A 15,090-nucleotide genomic window follows, 5' to 3' on the forward strand; every position below is an offset into this window, starting at 1 on the left:
TGACAGTGCACTAAATCATGGCAGACGTGGCTCAGTAGTTAGAGTGGGTCGTCCAATAACCGGAAGGTCGGATGTTTGATTCATCACTCTAGCTGCCCAAAAAAGAGTGGTGAACTGACAGCTGGAGGGGTGGCAGTCCACCTCCTTGCCATGGCTGAGGTGCCCTTGAGCAAGGCACCGTACCCCCATGCTCCCCGGGCGCTGTGATTAGCTGCCCACTGCTCCAGTGTATGGCATCTGTCTCCATGAGTGTGTGACCCTGTGTATGTGTGTGTTCAACATGTGCCAACCTGGATGTGTCAAATGTAAGTGTATATAAATATAATGTATGTGATGTAACTTTTATTCTGTTGCTTTGTAGTTCACTGTGCAGGAATGCCCTCTTCAGGTGCTGTATTACCAATACAAGACGGGCCAGAAAAGTCATCGACCCTATAGAAAGATCTTGTAAATAGTTTATGGTGCAGACAGACTACATTCAAGTTCATGTAGGTTGCTCAGATCAAACTGAGAAAAAAATGTATCAAATATTTGATGGTAATTGTATCGTTTACTATTGTAAGATTTATACGGCCTGGAATATACTGCTAGGTTCCAAACACAATCATTTCAGTCAGAACACATCTGTACCAAAACCATCTCAGGAAACATGACAGCAAAACAGAAACATGGTAACATATCACAAGATGTAACATTTCAAGAAGAATCTTGTTACAATTCTTCGACTTGACATTTTTTTCCTGTTGTGCTCTCAAAATATTGTTTTCTTTTGTTTAGATGTTGCATTTACTGAAATGTTGTGTATTAAAAATGTCAGTTTTTATCTTGTGCGTCTGCCACTGAAATGTTGTGTTTTGTTGTTGTGTTTGCATCTCAGGGCCCCCTGTAATTTTCAGCTGTATTGTACAGCTAAAAACATTTGTTGGAAATGCTTTAAAAAATATATCAAATGTGATAATCACAGTAATTGATATAGTTACATTGAATTGTACGTTTTTACCTATAACTAGTAATCTGTGAGTTCAGGCTACAACTCCAACTGCCCTCATATGGGTACAACTTAAATGTGGATCTGATGCGCCCTCTATGTTTGACACTTTGACACGACAATAAAACTGAGGACACAAATTATTTGTTCACATTTAGGCGTTTTATAAAGTTTAAAATGCATTGGATTCACTACATTATTTTCAACAGGACTCGTGTAGCTGAATTAGTCACAGTTCATTATTAGACCTGGAACTATTGGTTATGAGCTGCCAACCGGAAGACTTTCACCGTTATAAATCACTTTAATTGAAATTGGAAAATGATAAATGTTTCCCTCTGGAGTCAAATGCTATTTAAAGGGTCAGCAATACTGTATAAAAAAATCAAATGAAAAATTATAAGTGAAAAACTCACACTTGCAACACTTGAAGCATTTCCGTGTTTTGATTTGAGTGGTTTACGTCACGAAAAGTCCCACAATGCAATGTCATGTACGCCTTCGCCAAACTGAATTACAAAAACTAGCTGAAATCTTAGAGTAAATATGATTTAATATATCGGGTAGGATCCTCTGAACTCCGTGTTGCTTCTGGTGTTTGTGTGTGGCGGTTGTAGGGATCGGCTGGTTCGTTGGAGGTATGTTGTCTGTACATTTAGGACTAAAGTAGCTTGTAGCGACGTTAGCTAGCGCAGTTATCTGCATCTGGCTGATTTAAAATAAACATAGCAAGAACGAAGACAATTTGACAAAACAGCTGCGGAAAAGCGTCTGTAAGTGTGAAAAGATTATTTAAACATCGTGACAAATAATCAGAGTATATTAAACCAACACTGGTCTGGTTCAACTCTGAATTTAAGATAGTATGGAAAACATGACAGGCAGGTACAATACAGTTATTTGCTGAACATTTTGTATTGTGTTCTAGGTAGAAATTGCAGGCGACCTTTAAAAGTGCAGCTTCTTCAAAATGTATCTTATGTTGTTTTATCCTGTCAACGACAAGCTAAATTACTTCCAAATCTAATTTCCTGGTATTAAAACCTTATTATTGGGATCACGCCGTTATATTTTTGTGTCTATCTTTAACACTGACAGGGTTAGTTTAAATGACGTTAAGTCAGTCACTGAATAAAGATTACGGACTAACATTGACTGGTTTGCCTACAAAAAAAAGGAACTAATGAATAATATGCGAATTTTTGGATTACTTTAACAAATGAAGCCACAATTTTTCTCTTTAAACATCTCAAAGCTTTTTCCAATGCATTTGAAAGGCTTTTTACATACTCCGCATTTACAGCTGATCAACTCAAACAACTCTTGCAGAGACAGTGTTGCCACATGTTATAGCAACTTGTTGTGTTTCTGTCAGGTCCGTCTTCCCAGCCTGTGGCGGTGGGCTGAGGGTCTAGGATGGATCCTGAATATGAACATCGGCTGCTCCGCCAGATCAACATTCAGAATGACAACTTGAGCCCTGTTGTGAGTCGATATTGTTCTCTTTTCCTCTCTCTTCCTGATGCTCCTCATCATCATTGAACGTGTGATAATATCCGTTGAGATTATAAATTCCCTTTTTTTTTTTTAAAAAAGAAGATCCAGTGTCTATACATTTGTAGCCAACTTCAGTTAATGCTTGTAAAAATGTGTCGATGTTGCAGAAGCTGCCACCAAGTCTGCACAGTTGGACACCGACCGGCTCCCCGTTGTCCTCACCCAGTAAGCTTGGGGACAGATTTATTCCAACCAGAGCTGGAGCCAATTGGAACATCAACTTCCACAGGATCAATGTATGAAACTGTTATATGTGAATTGTTTAGCAGTGTGTGTGGGGTTTTCTAAGAGAGAGTAGCATAAGCATATACAGCACAAGTCACTGTTAGGACACATAAAGTCAAATATTTGAAATTTTAGATTCTTCAGCGTGGCAAAGCTTTCATTCTCCAGACCAGCTTGTCACCTGGATTTTTATTAATGGCCTTTAAAAAAAATTTGTCAGTACAGGACAGTATGCTGGGAACTTTTCTTGCCTCTCCTTCAATCAGCTGCAACGTAACCCAAAATGTCTCGGTTTGATGTAGGTCATGAGAACTTGGCAGCCAGTTTGTCTGATAGACCACATTCCCTTAATGGCAGATTTCCATTGAACAACCTGGAAGTGTGTTTTTGATTCTTTTGCACGCGTTGATTATTATGTAGTAAATATGTTAGGTCAGCTGGCCAAATAGCTTTTTGCTTTCAGACAGTCTCAAAAACAATATTTAAGATATAATAATAATTTATTTTTTTCAAAATTGCAGGCACGTGTTGTTCCAGTGTTCACTTCCCTTATTTGATTTTATTGTTTTCTTCAATCTTTATATGGTGCAAAGTGGGCACAGTGGAGCCACAGTTGCCAAATTAATTAATTATATATTTTTAATTTGACAGTTTTCAATCTCGAGAGTCTTGGTCTCGAGATTGAAAAGTGGTAAATCGGCTTCAACAAGATTTCCAAAGGTGTTTGTAAAGTCTACATGTTGGAGTGTGTCTGGGTGCAGCTCTGTGAGAAAAGTAGGCCTCAGTTCGAGAACAGTATTTACTGTATATGATTTTTATTTTTTTTTTAATTAGGAAAATGAGAAGTCACCAAGTCAGAACAGAAAAACAAAGGATGCCTCTTCAGATAATACCAAAGGTAAACAACTTTTTGGGATTCTTACTTTGGTAGTTCTGTGACCTAAGTTCCATACTGTGAAGCAGGTTCAACACAGCCAAGGTATGTTTGGGTGATCTGGTTTAACTAACCCTAACCTTCCTGTCAGATGTAACTCTTGTTGTTTTGAAAGGCATAAAAGTGATTCAGACCAGTGGGTTTTTTGTAACCGTCAGTTCCTTTTCTGTCATCCTGGCTTTTTCAAATTTGATACACTGCTCACTCATATAATGTCTGTGAAAAAGGCAACACAATATTTTGTATTTTAGTTATGATTATGATAAAGTAATTAATGGTAGTTGCAAATCCTTAAGCAGGAACAAGCATTAGAGGATTCGGCCTCTTTTCTAGACTACCTAAGTGTTCCCTTCGGCTGACACATCTCTTATAAAGACGCTTCCCAGTAAAAGTCGAACAGAGTGATCGGTCTTTCACTCCAGTTGGAGTTAGAGAGAGGCTTTCTCACTGTTCACGCTCCAATGTCTCCTTCATTTTCAAACAGAATTGATAAGTTTGGAGGCGATGCTTTTAAATGTGTTGATCTCCCATCTGAAAACCTAACCTGCTCCAGAGTTGGAAAGGCTTCCCCTTAAAGTTTCCAGCATAAGTTGCCACGGTGATACAACCTGGTAAGAAGTGAACCTATTTTGTGATACTGAACCTGAAGTTACCTCACTGAGCCACTTATCCGGCTTCGTAATACAGGCCAGCGCTTATGGGCATTTAGTCTTTTCATGCCTGTTTGTGCTGTCTCTTGAATCAAAATCTACTGTTGTGCTTGTAGCAGACGGGCTGGCCTACTCTGCTTTACTGAAGAATGAGCTGCTGGGAGCAGGAATAGAGAAGATCCAGGACCCTCAGACAGAGGACAGACGTCTACAGCCATCAACGCCTGAGACGAGGAGTCTCTTCACTGTATGAGTATTTTCTGTTCTACTCCTTATAGACCGAACATAGAAATCCTTCATGTGTCATTTTTTAGAACGTAGACACGTAATGTATGCAGGTGGAATCTGGAGTAGGGACACAAACAAGATCAGCCAGTGTATCTTTTCTTTCTTTGATGGTTGGATTTTTTTCTAGTGAAACTGATAAGAAAAACAACTTTCTTCTTATTTGTTGAGCAGTATTCACTCAACAGCAAAAGGTCATCACCTGATGACAGCAGCAACATCTCTCCCTACTCTCTGTCGCCTGTGAGCAATAAAAGGTAGGAGACCTTTGTTTTTATATATATATATATATATATATATATATATATATATATATGCTTATTTTATGATCATGTTGATGTTGAACCCTGGAGAAAAAGCAAGAACATTTAAATAAAAATGCCTGCATTGCAGTCAGAAATTGTTGCGTTCACCAAGGAAGCCAACTCGAAAGATATCCAAGATCCCCTTTAAAGTCCTGGATGCTCCAGAGCTGCAGGATGACTTTTACCTCAACCTGGTGGACTGGTCATCCCTCAACGTGCTGAGCGTCGGGCTCGGCACATGTGTTTACCTTTGGAGTGCCTGCACCAGCCAGGTACTGCAGGATGTGACTGTGTCTGTCATGCTATGTTTCTCTTACCTGGCAGGAGTAGTTGACTCATGCGCTTGAACGATGTTCTCCTCAGGTGACGAGGCTGTGCGATTTATCTGTGGAGGGGGACTCGGTCACATCAGTCGGATGGTCTGAAAGGGTGGGTCTAAGCGGCGTACAGAAAACTGCGATGGTGGATTTTCATTTCAGTTGTTTTTTTTGTTTTTTTTTCTTACTGAAAATGTGGCTTTGTGTCTTCAGGGAAATCTTGTGGCTGTGGGGACGCATAAAGGCTATGTTCAGATCTGGGATGCCGGTGCTGGCAAAAAGCTCTTTGCACTGGAAGGGCATACTGCCAGAGTTGGTGAGAAGTGTGCTGTGAATTGAAGCATTTAACCATGAAAATGATTCTTAAAAGCTTGACCCTGCAAACATTAAATCTTACTCTGTTCATAGGAGCGTTGGCGTGGAACGCAGACCAGTTGTCTTCGGGAAGCCGTGATCGTATGATTCTTCAAAGAGACATCCGGACGCCTCCGCTGCAGTCAGAGAGACGGCTACAGGGACACAGACAGGAAGTGTGTGGCTTGAAGTGGAGCACTGACCATCAGCTGCTTGCTTCGGGCGGCAACGACAATAAGGTATTTATCTTTGTAGAACTTGTCACTGTGTTTGTTGGCTCACTGTGTTCCCTAACCCAGGGGGGGGTCGGTTTATGCTCCCAGCTGCTGGTGTGGAACCACTCGTCGCTGAGCCCTGTGCAGACATACACGGATCACCTGGCTGCAGTAAAAGCCATCGCCTGGTCCCCTCATCAACACGGCCTCCTGGCCTCTGGTGGCGGCACTGCTGACCGCTGCATTCGATTTTGGAATACCCTGACATCGCAGCCGCTGCAGTGTATGGACACTGGCTCACAGGTCTGCAACCTGGCCTGGTCCAAACATGCTAATGAGCTGGTAAGTGACTCCATATTCACACCGTGGGCAACTGATTTAGAATGATTCATTACCTAATCTCCATCTAGTATATTCACCTAATTCACTATGCAGTTCAGTATAAAGCACCAACGCTTGCTCTCTTGTCTTGCAGGTAAGCACCCACGGGTACTCTCAGAACCAGATCTTGGTGTGGAAATATCCAGCTCTCACTCAGGTGGCCAAGCTCACAGGACATTCCTACAGAGTGCTCTACCTGGTCAGTGTGTGTTTTTTTTTTTTTGCTATAGGTCACATTTGCCAGAACAGCAGGCAAACTCATAATTGAAGCTTTTTTTTTTCTCTTCAACTATTAGGCCATGTCCCCAGACGGCGAAGCAATAGTTACAGGTGCCGGAGACGAGACCTTGCGTTTCTGGAATGTTTTCAGTAAAACACGTTCAACAAAGGTGAGAAAGCTCCGCTGAGGTTAGCACTGTGTGGCTACACACGCTGGTGTATCTGCTAAATCATTAACCAAGGCTTTTTTTTTCTTTTTTGCAGGAATCCGTGTCCGTTTTAAATCTCTTTACTAGGATACGGTAACAGTTTACAAATAATAAAAAAAAAAGGACTCTACTGGGATTCAATGGATAGATCATCAATGTGGTGCTAAACACAGAAAGTACAAAGGACAAGTGAAATGAATGGAGCAATTTTTTAGGGGGAAATTTGTCCTGACTTGTCAGCCCTGATTATGATTGTATACATTTTTTTTTAAGAAAAACTTTTGAAAACGAGCCAAAAGTGGCTTGATTTCTTCTTTTTTTTTTGTATTCCCAACTCAAATTGTAAGCCTTTCTTAAAAACATTGTGATAATATTTTCGTTGAAGGTGCATCTGAGATGTTGACATCACGTTTTTTTGTGTATATCATGTCTAATTTATTTAACGCACTTGTTACATGATAAACCTTTCAGAGACTTGATAATAAGGTTGGAGATGCTGTGGAGACGAATGCCATATCGTGTCATGACTAAAATAGGAAAAACTAAACACAGTGATTGCAGTGAAACCTTGAAGACTTTTGTTTCGAGTGGCTGGCTGGAAAAATGCTGCTTTGCTTGTGTTTCCATAAAGTCTAATGCTGAGCATTTGGACATATAATGTTGGTGATTCTTTGGAGCATCAATAAATAAAAGATGGAAGAACAGAAGACCCTGTGTCCAACTTCACGCACGTGTTATTTTTTTTAATGATATGTTTTGTACCATTTTTTTGATTGATTGATTGACTTTATAACATTGCAGCTTTTACATTCTTCAGCTTGAGAATAATAGAATCATATTACTAAACTAATAGTTTAACACCCAGTTTGCCTGTGTATGAAGAAAACAGATTAATCTAATACTTTCATGTACATTATAAGTGTTTGACTGTTTCTGTTTTGCTCACACCAATTATATGAATGAATTAAGGCAAATTGGTTAGTTGATAAGATTCATGCATGAGCTTTTGGGTAGTAATTTTGTAGTTGAGCTTACTACCTAATATCAAGCACCAGAAGATATGTTACAATGTGCAGATACGACTGGTCAATTTTTGGATCAACTAAATATGGTATGGACAAAAATGTCACTGTTTATGATCCCTTCCCTCTCAAAGCACCGCTTTACGGTGTTTTATTCATGTTCAAGTGTTCATGTCTGAACAATCAGAACTTAACTAAACTGACCAAATTCTTATAATCAGATGGAGGAGCTTAATTACTAACGGCACATCCATTTTACTGTCTGTATCCATGACAACAACCGACGGCAAACGGTGACGGCGCTATCTCAACGGGTACGCCGACCGGAAGTTCTGTGAGCGAGCGGGAACTTGGAAAGTATGGATATTTCAGACAGAACTGACTGTTGACTATTGTGCATTTTGTTTATTAAAGATGTACCCGCAGAGCAGAGTAAGTTAAACGACCATAAACGGTTTGCGGCTCAAGCAGAATACTTACTACTTGGCAACATTTTTAGCCCGTTGTCCTTGCTAGCTTTAGCTAGCTCACTGTAAATGGTTTTCTATTAGTATGGCGGATAAAAACCTAGTGAAGGAGTTGAAACGCTGGGCAACAGAGGAGTTTGGTTTGCCCCTGGACAGTCTGCCTAATGACAACTACTTTAAAACGTGAGTGCATAAAATGTTGATTATTTTTATTTTTTTATTACAACATCAACGTAAAGGTAATTGTTTTGTGTAACGCAGCAGCATTAAACTAATGCAGTTTATTTGTTTCCCAGGCTCTGTGTTGGGACTGGGAAGTCGATATGGAAGTACATAATCCAACACGTTTTTCAACAGAGGTCAGAGTTTCTGTTGTTTTACTGATCCATCAGTATGATCCAATTTTGGCCGTAGTACGAATAATTTCTTCTTCGTTCTCTCAGAAGTATCTGAGCATCTCATAAAGTGCTTGGTTATAAAATCTAGGTGGTGGAAAGACCAATAAAACATTACAACTTTTTGACATTTTCTCCTTCCCCCTTTTTTCTTTTCTTTTCCATTTTTTTTTTTAGGAATGTGAGGATCATGCGTGGAAATCTTCAATGGTATCCTTTTTGGGTATTTTGCATGTGGTAGATACGAGATACAATTGAACTGAATTATTTTACTCAAGCAGGAGAGTTACTATCTACCTAAAAACAAAAGTCAGCCTGCATATTTAATATTTTAGTCACTGGACATTGTCACCACCACCACTGTTTGGACCAGGCCTGTCATTACACGTCAGGAATGGCATGCATACATTGTGTGTGTTTTGGGGATGTCAACATGTCCTGCCATATCATGCATGCCACTCTCTGTCTCAATGATGGTGGTCACTACTAGTTAGCATTTGTTGTCCTATAAATGTGCTCATGGTATTATCCAGTCATTTCCTTGACATTATGATCTCCAAGGTACAAAGTACTCCAAGACAAAGAGGTAAACTACAACTTGTTTTCCCTCCCCAGCAGTTGTAATACATTTTTTGCACAGTAAAATGAAAATCTGACCATGCGTTTGCATCTTGCAGGCGAAGCAGGCTGAGGGCCAGAGTGAGGCTGCAAAGCGAAGAGAGCTTCAGAAGAAGATTGAGCAGCTGAGAGCAGAAATCAGTCACCTGGACTCTCAGATCAGTGGAACAGAGGAACAACTCGCCACCCAAGGTTTGTTCATCTCATGCTGTGTGGGCTCGGTATCCTTGAGTCTTTCGCATCACTTGGGAATAACCACACAATTTGATTTCAAAATATGGTCATTTCTGACTGCTGAAAAATGTTTTACGGAACGATGAAAATACATTTTCTTTAATATTTTTCTGAGGATTGCTGCAGTTTTCTGCGTTTTGAGTTGTAGTGGTGTTTTGAAATGGTCTCTCATGCCAGTGTTTTCTATTGTCACTATTATACAGAGCGATCGATCAGTCATGTCTGGGCCCAGATGGAGGACAACCAGCGCAGAGAGCTGCTTCTTCAGGCGTTCAGACAACGCTGCAGCCTGGGCCGTAAGGTGCTCTCTGATGACATGAGTAAAATCGGTGGCCACTGCCAGGTGCTGGATCAGATGGCAAGGTAAGTAAACAAAAAAACAGATGTACACATCTGTTTTACCAGTAATTCACACAATACGTAGTTCAGTTTATTAAAATAATTATCAGATACTCTTCATTTCTGTGTGTGTATGTGTGCCTTGTAGGAAAGCAGAGATTGAGGTGCTGTTTGATGATGAGCCTTCCAGCTGTAGAGATAATGAAAACCTCAACTCCAAGGCAGCAGCAGAGGCACAAGTCTTGGTAAGAGCTGCCTACGTCTGCTCTGTATGTTACAGAGTTGAGTCGATGACATTCTTACCCAAACGGGCACGGTATCAGCGAAGATTAATGTCTTCAATTTGTTAAGATCTAGTCGGAGAGCATTAAAAAAACATGTACTTGCCTGATTTTTTTATTTTTATTTTTTCCCATTTACCATTCTGTAAAATTTGGGGAATGAGAGTGTTAATTTATTTAGGGAAGTCACACAATAATCTCTTATTTGTCTGGCAGCGTGAGTTAAGAGAACTGTGTGCGGACAGGATCCACTTTTATCAGGCACTACAAGAGAGCGAACTCAAAGTGCAGCACTCTGCAGCTAAACAGTAAGGACTGCAATGGAAACCACTTTTATTTATTTATCTTTTAAATACAATTTTTAGTTACTCGCTATATTGTTGTTCCCCTTTAACAGTATGACCCGTAAGCAGAGAACTGCCGTGTTTCATTACTGGCTGAGTACTGCTGAGGTGGGTGTATTTCCAATAAGATTCCTCCAAACTGTTTTTGTACTTGTTTATACACGTGCTCGTTTAAACTTTCAGTTGATTATGCTGTTGCTTATCTTGTCATCAGAAAGTGTTGGGCGATTATCCTCCAAACCATGTCCTCTCAGCACTGCAGTATTTAGCTTCGAGAGAACAGAAGGAGCTGGAAGAGAAACTAGCTGCTCTGGATGTGACACAGGATGTGACGGCTTTGCGGTAGGGCGTCCTTTACGTGTTTAGGAGGCTCTCTTATGTCATGTCGCCAGAGAATATTTCATCACAGAGTTCTCATGAGAACGTTCCTCGCAGGTTCCGATATGAAAGCAATCACTTACTGGATATCTCGGCAGAGGAGGATGATGAGTTAGTGCCTGTCAAGACTCTCTTGGAGGTGATACGCTTTCATTCACACTCAAACAATCATATTAAAAGGAGAAAAAATTCAGAAAAATGTATTTATGGAGTTATGTGTTTTTGTTGTTCCAGGCTGCTTGGAATGAAGGTCAGCAGGGTTTTGTTGAGTTGACCCGAACTCGCTCCAGAGTCCAGCAGCTCAAAAACCAGCTACAGGCTCGTAAGAAGGAGGCTGAGCACGAGGTCTCCGGTTGTGCAGATGAGCTCCACAATGATAGCATGGCGCTGTGGGTTTACTTACATTACTGGTTCTTGCTTTAAGCATATCACTCTTGCATTTTTCAGGTTTTTGATCATTTCTTTTGCATACTTTTTTCACACAGCTAGGTCATGTCTTTGTTTTGGGCAAAACATGTTTGCATTACCTGCGTGTATTTATTTATTTTTTTTTCTTTAAATATCTGAACTTTGGTTTGCTATTAGTTCAGCACTCGAGGTAGAACTGCAGTGTGTGATGCAGGCGGCAGCCCGGGATTATATCCGAGACCGCTGTATCCAACTCGACCAACATGCCAGAAGTCGTCAGGAAGCGCTAAGAAGTCTGCGCAGCCAGTGGCAGAGTATTTTGGACTTCAGAAAACTAGTGGTGAGAACAACTCTTTTATTGTTGCAGGTCTTTTGTTTGGATAAAACAATTACTAAATATGGTCTTTGGGATTTGGGCTTTGGAGGTGGAGCTGTCGTAAAGCCTGCTGTATTTGCTGTGTCTGTAGGTTCTCAGACAAGAGCATATCAGAGGTCTGATTAAGGGAAACTCAACAGCCAAGACACATCTGATTCATCTTCATAAAGAGGTCTGGGTGCATTTCTGCTTTGGTTTGTTTTTTTGAAATTTTTATCTTTATGTCAGTGCAACTTCAACCCCCCCCCCCCTTTTTTTTAAATTCTTTTTCTTTCAGTTGCAGGAGTTCATCGAGGGCGAGCTCGTGCCGCAGTTTGAAGACGTCGTCACTGCAGCGAACGGTTTACGGAACTCTATTTCGAAGGAGGCCAAACAGTTTGGAACGGTTTCGCTTCTCTCTCTGGACCGCAGAACTATCGATGGGTGAGAGCATGTTTCTCGATGGGGTGAATCCCTGTCGCTTTGGTATGTAACCAAAAGGATATACTAGAAAAAGGGTCCTGGATGGACACCCAAATTAAGCTAACGTTACTTCCTGAGGTGAAAAAAAAAGAGTATATTTGACATTAAATTGGAGAACGTGACACAATCACACGAAAAGAGAAATTTAGTAAATGTATTCTTAAAGCGGTGGCAAATGAAGCAATGTTTTTTTTTCTCCCCTCTGCTGTTTCAGAATGCAAAGAGTTCCTGCATCATGGTTGTCCATCCATCGGCTGCAGTCCCCGAGCTTCAGCAGCTTGTGTCAGAGCCTGGCATTCCCTCTGTACAAGGTAACCGTGTAATGTTGTGTAGTCGGCTGTAACAAATGGAAGGAAAAGGCAAACGGAACAATCCCTTCGTCGTCTTCATGCAGATGTCGGTCTTGCAGTACATGAAAGTATATCATCCTAAATTTGCTTAATGATGCAGGAAAAGGGTAATAATATTGATATGGAGAATAATAATGATAGATATAGTAAAATACATGCGATTATATTTAGAAACAGCAATGAGATGTTGTCACTCTTTAGAACAAAAACCCCCATACATACATTTCTTTGAAGTAGATCACACAAGAATAGATTTGTATGGTGTGAAAGAGTGTGTCATGTTTTTGTTTATCTTTGTAATTGAAGTTATAACTATTTTTTGGTGGATTCATGGTGGATCGGAGTGTGTACGGATGGTCTTAAATTTCCACACTTCGTCCAAATCAGCACTTGATTTCATGGACATGTGTTTATGGCACCTTGTTTATTTTATTTTTATTCTTATAGGTTAAACATACTGTATGTTGCATAGTTCTTGACATCAGTTACAGATGGACAGCCTTTGGATCGCTGCCTGTAACTATAAAAGTAACACGGTGGGAATCGTTTTAGGGTTGATGTGGAAGTAAGTACAGGGTCTGTCTGTAGTTGTCGAACGTTGTTGATGTTATTCGAGCCGTTGGCAGAGTCTAAGTATGAATCTGATCGTCGTGTTAACTGTGTCTGTGTTTAATGAAATGCACAAATTACAATAGCCTGTTTAGCTAAATTGTATTTTACTCCATATAGTTTAATTCAACCAATAAGTTGGTGGTCGATGATGAAAGTATAGAAAACATGAATAAGATCTAAACTTTATTGCTCTTTTTGCAGGGCTCTGTGTGATTTCAGATGCTCTTAGTTCCACTGTGTCTAAAGTTTAAGAGTTTACTAAGATGTTGGCTGCCTGCAGTCACTTATAGGGGCCTCTTCTCTTACAGAGCGTTTTGAACCACTTCCTAACTACAAAAGTAGTGCCAGCAGCAGCGCTTTGAACATGCCTTTGGGTGATTCTGATGAAACAGCTTATTTTAACAATCATAGCTTGACCAAAGCCCCATTAATAACAGACTTGATGAAAAAAAAAAAAAAAAATCACTATCCTCAGGACCAGCTTTGCCTTTTAAGGCTGCAGTTTTCATTTAAATGGATTCCTGCGATATTTTTTATTTATTTATTTATTTTCTTCTATATGTTTGCACATCATTTAACAGAACTTCCTCTTTGTGTTTCTCTGACTTTGAAGGAAACTAACTTTTCTCATTCTTACACTTCAGGCACCAGAGGAGCTGTGCTTCCAGTCTCGATCCCAGCAGCTTGAGTTGCGTTTTCTCCGTCAGCTGCTGCACCTTTACTCCGCCACTCTGCGGAGTGTGCAGAAGGAAGCGGAACGACTTCACGCATCTGATCAAAAAGGTATTCGGGCGAACTAGTCGCACAACTTTTCGTTGTGCTTATAACAGACTGTAAAAACAATACTAGTAACAACAAAATTTTATCCATCGATGCTACTTTTTCCCCAGCTCTGCTGTCCAGAGTCACAGAGGTGGATCAGAACCTTCTGAAGTCTTTGCTCCCAAGAGCCAGAAGTCTCACTCACCGCTGTGCACAAGGCCTTTCTTATGGAGACCAAGTCAAGACCGCCATCTCATACTGGTGAGGCACATTTCTGATATAGATCTTCTTATTCCAATTTTGCTGTCTTTCAAAAGTGTTAATAAAGTTTTTTTTTTGTTTTGTTTTTTTTTTTACACCATCTGGGTATATTGTTTTATAGTTGTTTGGGTTTTTTGTCAACAAATTAACCACATCAGATGGTTTGCATTCCAATGCAACCTAAACCACATCTCACAGTTCACCTCTCAGTCAGCATTTTCTTAATAACAGGTGTTTTGTTTTTTTTTTCTTCTTCATTTGTACTGCAGTGCTGCGGTGTGCAAAGAATTACCGGCAAAGCTTCAGTATGTAATAAGTCCTAAAATACACCCAGAGGAGAGGAGAAGGAGGCCTGTTGTGTTACTATAAACCAGGACACAGCAGTATATCCTTAGCAGATGGTCTTGTGCCACATTAATCCTACACTTTGAATTGAATTCAAAGTAAATATCCACTTTTATTGTACTAATTTAAGTGTTAAATTGCAGTTAAATATTGGTTGGAAAATTGTGTCACGTCACATCTTAAGTTGACATCTGCCTAAGTCTAGTGGAGGAATTACAATGTGTGCAAATTGTGAAATGAGATAAGGGTCCGTTTTTTTGTTTTCAGGATAGGTGACAGGACAGTTCAGAGCAGCTTGATGCTATTTTGGTTTCTATTTCACTCCAACTGGTAGCTTTTTTTTTTTTGCACTGTTTTCATTTTTTTTTCTGTTTTGTGTGTGTGTTCATATGTGTAGGTGGGATAAACCAGCCCAGCATGTCCTGCCTCATCTCTGTAAAGGAGGACTGACTTTCCAGCAGTGGCTCCAGAGGTGGAAACTGGCTGCCAAAGCCTCTTAGTGAGCATCTCAGTTTCAAAATATATAGCGGATCACTTTGAGCACCTTCCAGTTTGAAAAAGGACTACACTGGGGAAATGGAAGGAAAATTATGTTGAAAATCATTAATAAAGCAATCTAAATGAAAAATATCCGTTCCTGTCTTCCTTGAAATGCATCCTCAATAACGACGTGTGGTTCTGTCGTATTAAACTGTCCTCTATTGGAAACGAGCTGCAAATCCACGCCGCATTTGGTCATATGATCCTTGTATTAGGTGTATACCAACAGACCGCCCGTCATTGATCCTGTAGTTGTG

General features: G+C 40.2%; 2 protein-coding genes across 4 annotated transcripts; both read left to right on the plus strand.

Annotated features, from left to right (window-relative positions):
• Window positions 1–1,450: 1,450 nt before the first annotated feature.
• LOC140311923 (fizzy-related protein homolog) lies at window positions 1,451–7,346 on the plus strand. 2 transcript variants are annotated; one of them, XM_072389525.1, is made up of 14 exons: window positions 1,451–1,626; window positions 2,364–2,473; window positions 2,653–2,781; window positions 3,605–3,668; window positions 4,471–4,601; window positions 4,814–4,896; window positions 5,033–5,216; window positions 5,308–5,373; window positions 5,475–5,577; window positions 5,670–5,854; window positions 5,939–6,172; window positions 6,306–6,410; window positions 6,508–6,600; window positions 6,695–7,346. In XM_072389525.1, the coding sequence occupies exons 2-14, from the start codon at window positions 2,405–2,407 to the stop codon at window positions 6,734–6,736; spliced, it is 1,488 nt and encodes a 495-aa protein (XP_072245626.1). In that variant the 5' UTR covers window positions 1,451–1,626; window positions 2,364–2,404; the 3' UTR covers window positions 6,737–7,346. The 2 variants fall into 2 exon arrangements, with proteins under 2 accessions (XP_072245626.1, XP_072245627.1); XM_072389526.1 differs by having other exon boundaries at window positions 4,474–4,601.
• Window positions 7,347–7,808: 462 nt separating this feature from the next.
• Window positions 7,809–14,900, plus strand: haus5 (HAUS augmin-like complex, subunit 5). Of its 2 annotated transcripts, none has more exons than XM_072389527.1 (20): window positions 7,809–8,093; window positions 8,213–8,311; window positions 8,425–8,487; window positions 8,701–8,733; window positions 9,085–9,109; window positions 9,201–9,333; window positions 9,579–9,738; window positions 9,863–9,959; window positions 10,212–10,303; window positions 10,393–10,447; window positions 10,554–10,681; window positions 10,775–10,856; window positions 10,952–11,106; window positions 11,303–11,465; window positions 11,593–11,673; window positions 11,779–11,924; window positions 12,178–12,274; window positions 13,570–13,708; window positions 13,816–13,948; window positions 14,691–14,900. In XM_072389527.1, exons 2-20 carry the CDS (start codon window positions 8,214–8,216, stop codon window positions 14,791–14,793), a joined length of 1,983 nt encoding a protein of 660 aa, XP_072245628.1. In that variant the 5' UTR covers window positions 7,809–8,093; window position 8,213; the 3' UTR covers window positions 14,794–14,900. The 2 variants fall into 2 exon arrangements, with proteins under 2 accessions (XP_072245628.1, XP_072245629.1); XM_072389528.1 differs by having other exon boundaries at window positions 7,809–8,018.
• Window positions 14,901–15,090: the final 190 nt, after the last annotated feature.

The sequence above is a fragment of the Leuresthes tenuis genome, unplaced genomic scaffold (genome assembly GCF_036924035.1).
Source record: "Leuresthes tenuis unplaced genomic scaffold, fLeuTen1.0.hap1 SCAF_7, whole genome shotgun sequence".
NCBI lineage: Eukaryota > Metazoa > Chordata > Actinopteri > Atheriniformes > Atherinopsidae > Leuresthes > Leuresthes tenuis.

What these genes read in the sequence shown, in the direction of transcription:
- LOC140311923 (XM_072389525.1), top strand. Translation starts at nt 2,405, where the DNA reads ATGGATCCTGAATATGAACATCGGCTGCTCCGCCAGATCAACATTCAG. An exon ending in CAGTCGGATGGTCTGAAAGG is followed by an intron (nt 5,374 to 5,474) that starts GTGGGTCTAAGC and finishes TTGTGTCTTCAG; the next exon opens with GGAAATCTTGTGGCTGTGGG. An exon ending in CGGGCGGCAACGACAATAAG is followed by an intron (nt 5,855 to 5,938) that starts GTATTTATCTTT and finishes TTATGCTCCCAG; the next exon opens with CTGCTGGTGTGGAACCACTC.
- haus5 (XM_072389527.1), top strand. Translation starts at nt 8,214, where the DNA reads ATGGCGGATAAAAACCTAGTGAAGGAGTTGAAACGCTGGGCAACAGAG. An exon ending in CAGCACTCTGCAGCTAAACA is followed by an intron (nt 10,304 to 10,392) that starts GTAAGGACTGCA and finishes CCCCTTTAACAG; the next exon opens with TATGACCCGTAAGCAGAGAA. An exon ending in AAGACCGCCATCTCATACTG is followed by an intron (nt 13,949 to 14,690) that starts GTGAGGCACATT and finishes TCATATGTGTAG; the next exon opens with GTGGGATAAACCAGCCCAGC.